This window comes from Eretmochelys imbricata, chromosome 17 (assembly GCF_965152235.1).
Source record: "Eretmochelys imbricata isolate rEreImb1 chromosome 17, rEreImb1.hap1, whole genome shotgun sequence".
Classification (NCBI taxonomy): Eukaryota; Metazoa; Chordata; order Testudines; family Cheloniidae; genus Eretmochelys; species Eretmochelys imbricata.
This window is the reverse complement of record NC_135588.1, coordinates 7093492-7108043: the sequence shown is the minus strand read 5'-3', so window position 1 is coordinate 7108043 and position 14552 is coordinate 7093492. Positions and strand designations below refer to the sequence as shown.

Here is a 14552-nt window from a genome sequence, read left to right as displayed (position 1 = left end):
TCAAAGGCTGTTTCTTGAGCAACATCTAACCTTGACAAAGTAGGCCTTGGTTATAAATGTTACCTTTGATCAATAACTGTCACAAATGCATTAAAATTAACCTGTTAAAGCTTGTAACTGGAGCCACATTGTATCACGCTGTGTACAGCCTACCAAAATAAGTTGTTTTGTAGGACACAATATCAATTATAAAAGCAATCCAAGGAAAAATCAAAACACACCTGTGAAACCAGTTATATCCTGTCTGATCTCCCAACACTCCCCTTTGCTAGTTTGGGTCTCTCTGGTCCTCCTGTTTTGTCCTGTTTATTAAGAACATGGGGGGAATGGCTGGCTAAGGGAACTATGTAATGGGATCCTGAACCTTTTACTTTTCAGTCCCTGATCCTAATCCAACCTAGATTAGTAGTGGCTGAAAGTTGTTGCATTTGGTGGACATTGGGTGGCCTGTGTGATAATAAATAATAATAAGATACTAACTCATTCATCCATTTTTTATTGTAGTAGCACGTAGGAGCCCCAGTTGTGGACTGGGACCCCATGGTGCTGGGCGCTGTACAAACACAAAACAAAAATATGGTCCCTGCCTCAAATAGCTTCCAATGTAAGTAGTCCAATTCCTAATGGCCAGATGTGTGGAGAGAGAAAAGGAAAAAGCTCCCATTTTGTTATTTTTTTTAGCAGAGAGGCTAAGATTGAAAGAGACAGCTGAGCTCCCTCTCATCCTTAGGCTGAACGACCTGAGGCAGGGTAAGGAACACAGGTGGGGCTGTGTGGGTAAGCGGTGCATGTTCTGTACATAGAAGACCTCAGTTTCCTGGGCTGTCAATCCAGGAACGTTCACAAGCAATGAATTCACAACATTTTAAAAAAGCCTATAGGTTAATGAAATAAGTGACAGCTGCCACGGGCGATCTTAATGCAAATTGTCAAAGGGAAGACATGTATGGATCTCTGACTGTTCAAGGATGTGTGTTAAAACCAAGAGGAGAAGAAAGGAAGCACCTCACACTGCTCAAATGTTTCCGGGGCTTACACTACCTGTTTCCAGAGGAAGCCACATCTAGGCCTCCTCAGCTAGAAAGTTGCCTCAATGCAGGACTTAAAGGAGAATTTAAGATGGAAAAATTATTCCCCAAGAGAAACACAAATCATAGAAAGAGGTAGTATGGTCCAGTGGAAGGAGTCATGGGCTGGGAGATAGTGCTACCCTCTGCCCTGCCATTGACCTGATATGTGACTTTAAGCCAGTTACTTTATCAATCTGTGCCTTGGTTTTCTCGTCTGTAAAATGGGGAGAACGATACCCATCTTTCTACAGCATTTTGAGATCTACAGACGAAAAGAGCAAAAGTACCTTTGGATACCTGTCAAATTATCTACAGTTAGATTCCTTGGCAGCCGTGAGCACAATTTCATAATGCATACTGGTATTAGAACATAGTTAAGGCTCACTCCACCTTGCCACCTATCTCCAAGGTACATTGCAACCATGATCAGTGCTGGCAAATAAAGAACATGTATTTGCAAATCTTAGAGAAAAGGAAAGAGTGGCAGAGGAAGTAAGGAGCAATGAGAAGGATAAAACCACCAAAAAATTCACCTTGAAACTTTTTCTCCTATAGGGAAACCAACAGCCTAATGACCTATCAACTTTTCTGAAATGGGACCAGATCCTCAGCCTGTCTAAACTGACAGTTCCATGGGCGAAGCCAATTTACACCAGCTGAGGATCTGGCCCCAAATGAATACAGCTAGGATGGGAGGATGATCCCTATATAAACTAGAAAGAAAGGTGTTTAAAAAGCATTTCACAACTCATCCTGACCCTGGCAAAGCAGATGTGAATGCAGTTTAGCCCTGTGCATACCAGCAGCTAGTTTAGAAACAGTTTTCAATCCCCCTAAGCAGCCGCTATATGTAATGAAATACGAGGTAGCCCCCTGAGCAGTGGTTAGCACAGTTGCATCAAGTCTAAGCAAGGATCCCACTGAACTCATCCTTTTGATGCAGTCAGAGCTGTGCTCCGTCTGCTATTTTTTTGCTGCAGCTGTGTCCCCAGGGCGTCAGCGTAACGCGCCTGCCTCCCCCTGCTGTGTCTGGATTGTGTTGTGTGTGCAGCACACAGACGACGAGACAACACGCGTCTCTGATGTTCCCCTCTTGTGGTGGAGTGGCAGGGAGCCAAGGAAATACTTTAACCCTGTCTCAGTCTTGTAATGTTGTGTCCCACGCTTAATGCTGCGACATGAACCACAACGTCCTCTTTAGCAACTAGCATCTCACCGATAAAAGGAAGAATACACATAAATAAAACATGGACAGAATTATCACGGGTGAGGTGAATACGCCTCTGAAGTCTATTACATTTAGACAAAAGGAAACGAAAAATCGACCTCTGTACTCCAAACCCATCTGGTTAAATAGAAAACTAGAGAGCTATGCACGAGGCAGCATGGCCCAGTGGATAGGGCACTGGGCCGCGACACAGGGGGCCTGGATTCTACTCCTGACACTGTTCATGGACAAGTCACCTCGCCTCTCTGTGCCTGTATTCTCTCTTACCCTTTGTTTTTCTTGTCTATTTGGATTGGTTGGGATGTGCATAAGGACAAGAGAGGGGGGTTAATCCAGCCCCAGAGTTTTAAAATAGTAGTTTTAGGTATAGTTCCACAGCCAAGGGGTTGAGGAGAGTGGATTTCTTCCAGCCCAGCTGAGCACTTTTATCACATAAATATACAACCCGTACATTGACGACTAAGGTCAGTAGGGAAAAGAAAAGAATCCACCAGCTAAGGGTATACAATCCAGTCTGAATGGACCTGAAAGAACAGGATGACATAGAATTTTGACTGTAAATTCTCTAGGCAGAGGGACTCTATGCTTAGCCCACTTGTCTTATTGTGCAGCATTCTACCACCTACTGCATTGTGTTAATAATACATGATTTAATGTTGAAAGCCTTCTTATAATTGTACTGGTTAAATTAGCACAAATATGTTCCCTGAAAATTACACAGAGTAATGTTCTGCTGGCTGATAGAAAGAAGGAGTAGCAGAGTGACTTGCTATCTGGTTTCATTCTTACACATGGAATTCATTTTCATATCCCATAGGAGCAGCTTTGTTCTCTCTCTCTCTCTCTCTCTCTCTCTACTCTAAGCCTCTTCTTACAGAGGAAAACATTTAATATGTTCCTGCATTCTAATAAAAAAAAGCACACTGTTACAAGTGACAGGATGTTCAGCTGCCTTTATTATGCCTCCAAGCCATATAGACCCTATGCTTACCAATAAATACTCAAATTTTATCTCAGGTGTAGAGTGTTGCAAAATGTAACTGATGCATTACATTTTTAAGTAAGAGGAGCAGAGAATGTTGTATCAGCCAGTACAGCCAGGAGATGGGATATTTTATTCTCAGTGACATGAACAGATCTCATATATTGCTTGAATTTTCTTGTTACTTTAGAAACATCTGAGTTTTTTAAATATTCAGCTGTGTTACCAAGTCTTCTCAGTTACAACACTCACAAATTTGTCAGGGTGCCCTTCTCAACACCCAGCGAAAAATGCTATATTCACACACGCAGGTTTCAGACTACAGAATGGTTTTATGAAACGGAAGTCAGAAATTCAAGATGGAAAAAGCCTTGCAGATCACAGAGTCCAACACCCAGAACGAAACACTGCTTGTACACACAATTCTTCTCCCACACAGAGGATAAGAGAAACCACACAAGTGAGTCACTTAATGCAAAGTACTAAATGCTCTGGGGCCAATCCAGCAAAGCACTTAAGTACATGCTTGACTTTAATACATGCATTGCCCAAAAACTTTAGTAATGCGGAATCAAAGTTGACCAGCAGTGCCTGTACCCTTCAAGAACATTGAATACACCTGTACTTAAACATTGGAAATATTGGGTTTCCGTACCCACCAAGAACTGTATTACTGCTTAAATGCCTCAAGGATTCCCACTTAAAAACAAGCCTTTAGACAAATTAATTTAGCAGACTTGCACAGAAAAAGCAGGGTTATCTTATTCCTCCAAACTTTAATTATAGAAGACCACCACAATTGTACAACTGACACAAGTAACCCTTACTCACAAGCGTAGTGCACTGATTAAGATTTAAAGACTTTCACTGGTGAGAAACTGACTTAAATTGAGTAATGAACTTTTACATGAGTCACAGTTGCTGGATTGGGCTTGTACAGTATTTTATTTTAGACCATCACTACGGGACATTATTATATAGGATAAATCCAAATGACTAAGCTAGCTCTTTATTGTGCCACACAGATAAAATAACTATCGATCCAAATCAAACCACACAGTAAGTACTGTACTCACTGAAACCAAATGATGGTCTAACTAAATAATAATGGCCCATGCTCTATTTCATAGAGCTGATCCAAAATTTTTCATTTTTCACAACATTTTTGACCAGCTCTAACATTTTACTTTTATTCAAAGTCAAGTAAAGAGCATACCACTCCCACCACCACTTAAAACCCCAAACCACAAATCGGCAACTCCTTTGTAATCTTGCCTCTTCCTCTTATCTGATTTTCCGAGAGATTAAGAAATCTTGACATAGTATTTATTGCCCTAGATAAATTCCCCCACAAGATTACATATTCTCTCAGTCACCAATTTGCAGTAGGTTATAAAACATCTACACATGGTGGTTCCAGCCAGTTTACCTTAGAAGGATTAGAGATTATGAATATGATTATCTGGTTTTGTTTTTAAACCGTACCATTTATGCTCCCCCAGTTAAAGATGGCTTGGATTTATTTTCTATATACAAGAGTTACAATGGTTTATCTATCAATGTATTAGATTTTAATCAGTGAGATACGTACTGTACCAACCGTCTTGCCTACTCTTGCCTCCTCCCTTATTATTGCTTCTTCAGCACCCACACTGCCTCTCTCCAATCCATTCAAATAGTCCATGTCACCGTGGCTCCTTTTGACCCCTCCACTGCCTTCCCATTTCCCACTGCATCAAACACAGGTTGCTTCTCTTCCCCTTTAATTCCCTTCCTGGCTCATCTGCTCCTGTCTTTCACTGCATTGCTCCCACCGCTCCCACTGATGCCAGCCGTGAGCTCTCCATTTGCCTGCTTCTCTCCCAAACATGACCAGGCTTCCTTCCACACTGCCCTTTACACATGAAATGCTCTCCCTGAACTAATCCATAGGTCCACTCATCTTTCATATCATATCATAGAATCACAGAATATCAGGGTTGGAAGGGACCTCAGGAGGTCATCTAATCCAACCCCCTGCTCAAAGCAGGACCAATCCCCAATTTTTGCCTCGATCCCTAAATGGCCCCCTCAAGGATTGAACTCCCAACCCCGGGTTTAGCAGGCCAATGCTCAAACCACTGAGCTATCCCTCTCCCTACTCAAGACCCACTGCCCCTGTGATGCCTACAAGAAACCAGCCTTAGAGTGATCGCTCAGAGGAGCCGCAGTCAGGGATAGCGGTTTGACTTATTTGAAATCACCAAGTTCTAAATGAATCTATGTAACCACATGTTCTTTTTAACCTTGTCTTTGTCCTCTCTCCCCACTTCCCAGCTAATATTTGTTATACTCATAGGCGCTGGAACTACAGGTGCTGGGGGTGCTGCTGCACCCCCTGGCTTCAAGTGGTTTCCATCATTTAGAGGGTTTACAGTTTAGGTCAATGGCTCTCAGCACCCCCACTATAAATAATGTTCCAGTACCCCTGGTTTCACTCACTTGGGACCCAATCGAGTTCCCACTGAAGTTGACCGGAGACTTTCCATTGACTTCAATGGGAATTGTGTTGTGCCTTTTTGCAACTTTCAAATTAGATTCTAAGTTCTTTGGGGCAGGCTTCATGTCTTCCTATGTGTTTGTATAATGCCTAGCACACAAACCTGACCTCCACTCTTTACACTAGTTTCCCATAGTCAAGTTCAAGGCCTTTACCCTCAAGGTGCTGAAGGGCCTACACCCAGGATATCTAAAAGATCACCTACATCTCCAAGATGAGGACTATGGTTAACAACTCCACTCCAAAATGGAACTTTCTACAAACATAAGGTTAAAGCTTGTCAGTGCAGGAAACAGCTTTCTTGGGGGCCAGTCTGAGACGGCGGAATGACCTTCCCTGGGAGCTAAGGACCACCAGAAACCTCCCACCCTCTGTTCCAAGGGCAAGCTGCACTTCTTTAACCTTGTCTCCTCTAACGCAAAAACAGAGCCGTGTGGACATTTAACTATGACCACCAACCAATCAACCAAAACCCTAGCAAAACAAATCACTACACTGCACATCCAATTCCGCCCTGGGGACAGGCTGAGAGAAAGAATAGCCCACACAAGACAGATGTTAGTGCATTACTTCATGCACAACTGGAAGATGCTCAGATTCTACAGTGACATAAGAATCTAAACAGAATTAGAATATGGAACTTGATCTTATTTGGGACATTTGGGTACTCTGCAACACAATCTATATACAAATAAATTACCAGTATAAAATGTGCATTTTCTGCTGGTTTTAATAAAAAGCAAAGATTTTAAAAGATAGCATTTCTGAGGTCCACATTATACACAATGTACTTTTGCCAGAAAAGTTTGAGTAACAAAGACCATTAAGCTGAGATTTTCAAAAGCACTTATGAGATTTAGAGAGCACAAGCCTCATTGACTTTCCTGCCCTAAATCTTTCAGATGCTTTGGAAAGTCTCTCCTTTAAAAGTTTTGTGCAATTACCAACATCAGTTACACAACTCAGCAAACTAACCAGTACTACTGTACCAGAGAGGCCCAGCAGAAGTCCAATATTCAGTAAAACACCACTTTAAATGCAAGTCTGTATACATGTTACAATGGTGCTTATGTTGCTCCACCGGATAGTGAATGTTGTGAAAGGTGATCATCTGTGATTCAAGTTTCAGAGTGAACATTCATTCATGTTTGTGTTTCATACAAGCAGGGCAGAACTCCTTTGTGAATGGATGGATAATGTAGCTGGGTGGAGTGAGGAGTACAGTTTCACGAAGACCAGTCCAACTCGATTAACTAAATATATAAAAACTCTAGCTCCAAGTAAACCATGCAACCCACTTGCAGGATATTATCTGCAATTTTTCAAAAAAGTTCAGATGTATGCATTACCATATGCCAGTGCTTATGGATACCTAAAAAAGCAAAGGCGTATTAGGAACTGTGCAGATTTAATGCCAGTCTAAAGATATGATAATGAAGATTAAATGAAAAGGAAATAGCAAGATAAAAGGCCACTTTACCAAAGCCTCCCATGGAATGTCAATAATAATTTTCATCTGTATAACTCCTTTCACCTAAAAACCACAAACTGCTTTACAAATATTAAGGGCCTGATCCAAAGCCTTATAAAATAAATGGTAAAACTCCCACTGATTTCAATGGGCATTTGGATCAAGCCCTAAATAATTACGCCTCCTAAAACACTTGGTGAGTTAAGTAAGCAAGAGCATCTCCCTTTTACAGATCAATAAATTGAGGCACAGAGAATCAGACAAAGATGGGAACAGAACCCAGGAGTTCTGACTTTATAAAAAATTTGGGTAAACAATCATTGGCAGATTATGACAAAACATTACTCTTGCATATGTATAATGTTATCCAACTTCAGATTAGAGCGCTTCATTATCATAATGGACTAACTTGACCCTCCACAGATCACAATCTTATTGGCAAGTTCTGCTATGCCTCTATAGCAAACAGCAAGTTTTTAGGAGGATCTGATGCTAACCAATCACCCCATAATGAAAGCTATTATAGAGCTAGTTTAGAAGGACTTGTGACCAAGGCAATACTGGAAATGGCTTCTTTTTTAAAGGAAAACTCATACAATGGCATCATTTACAAGATATTACAAAGGAAAAGGAAATGTTAAATAGCCAAAAGACAATAGAGTTTTAAATAATCTGACAATAAACCAGTTTCCCCCATGACAAATTGCTCAGCTCTCCGTCTGTTATGATCTCATCATCCTTTTCATGAAGTATCCGGTTAGACAAAACCTGAATTTCTAGTGTACACACACAATAAATAAATAAATAAATAAACCAAAAAAAACACCTTTCACGCCTTTGTTACATTTCATAAAGATGTTTTGTTTGTTTTGTCCTGTATGGGTGACCTTTAAGATTATATCTTTAAAAATAAAACACAGCACCTCCTGACCCTCAAAATATTAGAATGAATGGAAATGCAGTGTTGCTACTGTCACACATTTATGGAGACTCTCAAAATATGAGGTGTTCTTCTTAAAGCCCCAGCCCTTGGAGTCACGTGATTACATGAGACTCCGCTTTTTTTGAAGTAAGCTACTAGCTCTCTTGGTTGCGGAGAAAAGTTTGAAAATGTTACCCACAAACACAGCAATGGCTGAAAAACCAGAGGGCAAATAAAGATCAGTCCCCAAAAAATGTTTTGTATTTTGGAGTCTGACTTGTGAGTTTTGAATGCTTGGGGCTGGCAATACTGATTTGAGGCCACTCCAAATTCCTTAATTCTGCCCTGTGCTCACAGGGACTGAGCCCAAGCTTTCTGAAGTAGATAAGAATCTTTCCACTGACTTCAATAGGCTTTGGCTCGGAGTCTGGGTAAAATCTTTGCCCACGGAAGTCAGTGGCAAAACTTCCATTGACTTAAGTGGAGTCAGGATTTTACCTTTTTACCTTTTGTAAGATGGAGATGTCTGATGGAGGACTTTTAAATGAAGTAGGACCTGATGAAGATTTTAAGAAGTTTGTAGCCTGTGACTACAGACATAAATTCCCCTTCTTTGCAGGGTTTACCTGTGGAATCAAGACTGGAGTACTTGGCTTCGGTTTTAAACTAAAGCAAAATGAATAACTCATAGGGAACAATATATTTAATGAATTGAAGGCCTGATTCTAGTTGGTAAATCAGCTTAGTTCCTTGCTTTCACTGGAGTGATGTTGATCTGTACAGCTGAGAATCTGCCCTTATGACCATTCTCTATTTGCAAATCATCCACAACCAACTTATACATTTTTCAGATTCATTCATTGTTCAGAGTTATCTGGCAAACACTACTATCATAGCTTGCTTAGAAGAAGAAGGTAATTGTGGTTATCTAATATTTTAAACTCAAAATATATTCATTAATTTTGATTGGCTAGATGGGTCACATGACATTGTTTTTGCTTCCTGACTGGTTAGGTGTAACTCTCATCTCGCAACCACGCGGCTCTCTCTGTTCTGCTCCCCTGAATACCAGCCCACTCCTCTCTACCCTATGTGGTTTCCCTCTGCCTCTCCCCACGTGGTGGCCATCCAGAGTTTATAAACTCCACGGAGTTGTTAAGCTATGCAAAAACTGCTTCAAATAACTGCACAATTCCATCCACAAAACTACTCCAAGGTACCAGTCCTTGCCAACCCCAACAGATTAAAACCGATTTGGAGGTTTTAGGCCAAACCATTTTGGAGTTTTGGTGTCCCCAAAATATATATATCAACATGGTCCCAAATAACTTGTTTCATATACCTTAGGCTTGCCTAAAAAATTTCTTACACTGGCATTACAAAAAAAATCACATCTATAACATTTCAGCTAACTTGGTTTAGTTCTGGAGAAGTTTGCTGTAGGGACAAAACTGTGTTTAAAATGAAAAGCTATTTTAACCTCAATTATGGCAAGATCAGCATTTCTCCAATGTTCAGATGGATTTACATGGCCTAGATAAAATGTATTAAACCACACATAAAATATAAGTGCCTTAAAATGCTGCATGGCCCCCAGTCAGCTCAGAACATAAACCAATTCTGTTTTTCAGACAATTTTAAAATAATACTTTCCTACAACACAGAAGCTAAAAAACAATAAAATGATATCTTAAATACAGGCAGTAGGTGGTAAATAAAGGTGGATTTTGGTTATGTTTAAAACTTAACGGTACAACCTCCAATTCTTCTCTTTGAACAAAGAGCTTTGTGAAAAATCTGATTAGAAACAGGGCAGAAATCTCAGGGGAAGAGCTGATGAAAGAAAAAGTTGAAATTAATTTGCATGGCTAGACTATACAAGGCAAACAGAGACTATTAAACATGTATCTGCAGCAGCCCTATTGATAATAAAGCCAAGAAACTGACCTGAATAAAATAAACAAGCAGCTGGGGTATCAAATCCTTCTGAGAGAGAAGTCTTCCCAAAGCCTTATTGGCCATGATATTTACATCCTCCTTCCCATGTTCCCTAGATGTCTCAGGTATTCTTCTCTATTACAGCCACTCTCCCAAAGCTTCACCATATTCTATTTACATGTATTTTCTGTCTTCAGAGTCTTGCCACCTCATCCCCCAAGCTCTAGCCTCCAAATTCAGGCTTGTTGGGAAGTAATTTTTCCCTCTCTCTGTAGGGGCATAACAATAAAGCCAGCATTTTTAGTACCTCAAATTTCCAAATACATTGCTGGAGATCATTAGGTGTCGTCAATATTTACATAAACCATGCTACTGCTTAGCTTTTAACTAGCTCTGTAGAGCCAACATTGCACAGAAAGATCTGTCTGGACAAAGGATAAATCAAGCTTTTGGGAATCTTTCCATAATAAAAAGGGAAAAAAAGCATGCCTTACTCTCTAGCGAAACCTAAATTTTCCCAACTAGATTAACAAGCTACTTCCCCTCAAAGGATTTAAACCTAAACTGTGAGGCAACAAATTTAACAATCAAAATAGAACACACACACACACACACACACACATACGTGTGTCTGTGTGTTTTAGATGTAACCTAATAAAAATATAATAAGTAACTGCTACCCAGTGATTTCTGAGAGGAATATAATTATAGTTGGCTAGTGGTGTACCTCGACTCCAAAAATGACTTTCCAACTTACGCACTGAAGCCCCAGTTCATCCGAGCATTTAAGCATGTACGTAGGACCCAGTGAATTCAAGATTGAACTTAAAGTTAAACATGTGTTTAACTGTTTTGATGAGTTGGGGGCCTAAAAGATTTGTAATAAAACTGAATTATTGTACAAAGTGTAATCAAGCTGGCAAAGGAGAGAATATATTTTACATTTATTGCTAGGTGAGTCAATTAAATGTGCCTTTGACCATTACAACAGCAACCACCAGATATGAGACAACGTGTAGTCTTACCCAAAAAAAGTGTATACGTGAATGTATTTCACCCTTACAATCACAGGTGACTTGAGTATCTTTAGTGAACTTCATTCACAGCCCTTTCTGGAAATAATACATATTCATAAACACTAGGTTTCAAACTGGCATGAACAATTATGCAGAATACTAAACCATTCTTCACCTCTCCAGCTACCTTTTTATGAAATTTACACTCAAAGTATTTATACTATGGTATTTATTATCTTAATGTGGGTAACAGTCAAAATGTACCAGAAACTTTTCTAACAGAGCACGGTGCAGTTTCTGCCCCAAAGAGTTTAGGTTATATTGGTAGCCATAACACAACAAGTGAAAGCCATAACAGATGAGGGAAAGAGGAGGATGAGCACATGAGGTTTTTACAGAAATATAGTCATGAGGTCACTTAGTTGTTAAGAAAAGGAGTACTTGTGGCACCTTAGAGACTAACCAATTTATTTGAGCATGAGCTTTCGTGAGCTACAGCTCACTTCATAAGTGAGCTGTAGCTCACGAAAGCTCATGCTCAAATAAATTGGTTAGTCTCTAAGGTGCCACAAGTACTCTTTTTCTTTTTGCGAATACAGACTAACATGGCTGTTACTCTGAAACCTGTCATTAGTTGTTAAGGTTATCTTGTTACAAGATATGTTCACCGTTATGCACCAAACTCCCTCTGTAATCTCACCACTATCCCTCTATTATCCCTTACGGATTTTCTACACTGCAAAATTGTATTGTGCCAGAACATAACTTTTAACAGTTGAATTAGCTGACATGATGCTGCTGACCATATCTGAGTGGTCTGTCTAGACCAGGACAAATGGTGTTTAGCTTCATATCAGCTGACTGATCATGAATCACACTTAGCTGACCTGATGATGATTCTGAATACAAATTGTCCACTTAGATGTGGTCAGAATCATGTCAGCTAACTTATTTGTTCACAATCATTTTCAAACACCATACAATTCTGCAATGGAGGTAAGCCCTTGTAAAGCAAAATGCCGCCTTACCCAACTACCCTGCACAATCTCCCTCATGTAGGGTGACCAGATGTCCCGATTTTATAGGGACAGTCCTGATTTTGGGGTCTTTTTCTTATATAGGCTCCTATTACCCCACCACCCGCTGTCCTGATTTTTCACATTTGCTGTCTGGTCACCCTACCCTCATAACACTATCTGACCTTTTTTCCCTGTAGTCCTCCTTAACCAACACACCCTTTACTATCCAACCCTCCTTTCTGCTTCATTTTAAATACAGTCAGCTGCATAATGTAATACTTTGCACTTCTATACATCTTTTCATCTACTGAGGTCAAAGTGTTTTATTAGTATTATTTAACTAGAGGGACACTCAGGTCAATTTTTTCCCTAAATTTAGGTTTTGTAAAAACTCATCTTTAGAAATCCTAACACCAATAGAAATATTTCCAGGAATTTTTACAATTTAATTCCAATGGCAACAGTTTTTGTCATGGTTTCCCTGAAATGTCTGCAACCCCTACACTGCAGCATTGTGCTAGAACCAGAGAGTAAACTGGGCTCATAAACAGAAGTGAAATTGACAGGACTATTTTCCAAGGTGAAAAGTGTGGAAAGTAAACAAACAGCAAAAATTAGGAGAACTCAGTTGAGTTTTAAAATTTAAGCTAAATAGGTTATTTCTAATACACACAGGAGATCCTTTCAAAATAATATGGGCCATGATTTTCAAAAACGGCTAGTGGTTTTGAGTGCTCAGCCTGAGATCCCTTCAAAGGATCTGAAGCTCAAAAAGTGCTAAGAACCCACCTTCTGGAAACCAGGTCCCTTTCAAGGCACCTCAAATGAGACAAACCCCCACTCCCCCCCCCCCCCCAGCATAATGGAGCTAACCACAATTACCAGTCACTTTGGAAAAATCTTGGCCTTGAATTTTAACCTGACAGCTCAATAGAGAGTGTAAGGCTGGGGGGGCGACTATAAACAAACACAGGGGATCTGCAACTTTAACCGGTGACTTGAGAGGTGGGAAGGGAAGAGCTCTCGTCAATTTCAGATGGGGGAATAAGAGTTTAACTGAGGGCCTCCCCCCAACTTCCCAACCCCTTCCCTGCCCCCAAAATGCACTGGAAGAATAATGGGGACAGGGCCTGCTTGCACGGAGTCCCCAGATCTCTTTCATCCCCCATCCCCGCTCCGGGCCGCCCCTTGGAAGGTTTTTTTTCCCCCTCTTCACAGCTGCTGAGAGGGACCCGTCAACCTGCCCCTAGACCCCCGGCTCCGAGCTGCCCCCTCCCCAGGCACCTCGGCTCCCCCACGTGCGGGGTGGGGGGTGGGAATCCGGCATTGTCCGCAGCCCGCACCGGGAGCGCTAACCACAAAGGGGCGGGAGGAGAGGCTGCGCCCCAATGGGGAAGGGGATGAGTGTGTCCCCCCTCCCGGGTCCCAAAATTCAGGGGTTGGGGGGGGATCCCCCAGAGACGCTTTCCCCATTGCTCCTTCTCTTCCTAGCCCCCTTCTCCCCCCATTCCCCATCCCCTCCCTACCTCTATCTTGTCCACGCTCCGGGCGCAGCCCACCACCTTCATGCCCCGCTGCACCAGAGCCCGGGCCACCGCCGCCCCGATGCCCACCGAGGCGCCGGTCACCAGCGCCACTCTGCCCTTCCAGCGCTCCATGGCCCCGGGCTCGCTCCCCGCACCCGGCCGAGCCGCCGTCCCCCGGGCCGGCACGGGAGACCAGCCAGCCTCCTGCCCGCGGAGGATGAATCCTTCCCCGCCCCTCCCGCCTCTCTCCTCCCGCCCCTTCTCCAAGCCCAGCCTCTCCCTCGCCCTATTCAATATTCAGCAGCCCGGAGCCTGCCCTGCCCTGCCCTGGGTTTCTTCGCCCTCAGCCCTGCAGCTCCCCGGGGCCGGGAGGCCGCACCGAGCAGGCTGAGCACTTCCAGACTCGGTGCACACCCCGCAGGGAGGGGGAGGCGGCGATCCAAGGACACGCCCGGGAAAGGGAGTATTTGTATCGCAGGAACTCGGAGGAGCCCCAGTCACAAACCGGGACCCCAAGGTGCCCTACACACACACAAAAAGAACAGGAGGACTTGGGGCACCTTAGAGACTAACCAATTTATTTGAGCATAAGCTTTCGTGAGCTGCAGCTCACTTCATCGGATGCATCCAATGAAGTGAGCTGCATCCAATGAAGCGAGCTGCAGCTCAGGAAAGCTTATGCTCAAATAAATTGGTTAGTCTCTAAGGTGCCACAAGTCCTCCTTTTCTTTTTATAAAAATGAGGGAATGCAAAGCAGATGAGACAAAGCCCTTAAACTCTTTGGAGGCAGAGATGGTCTTTTTGTGGCATTTGTACAATGCCAAACACAGCGCAGTGGGG

At 42.2% G+C, this 14552-nt stretch overlaps 1 protein-coding gene across 1 annotated transcript in view; it reads right to left on the bottom strand.

Annotated features, from left to right (window-relative positions):
* Nucleotides 1–13843, bottom strand: part of DHRS11 (dehydrogenase/reductase 11) — a 62711-nt gene extending 48868 nt beyond the window's left edge. The window contains exon 1 of the mRNA XM_077836862.1: nt 13712–13843. Within this exon, the coding sequence (XP_077692988.1) occupies nt 13712–13843 (132 nt within the window). The remainder of the gene's footprint in view (nt 1–13711) is intronic.
* Between the last annotated feature and the right edge of the window lie 709 nt (nt 13844–14552).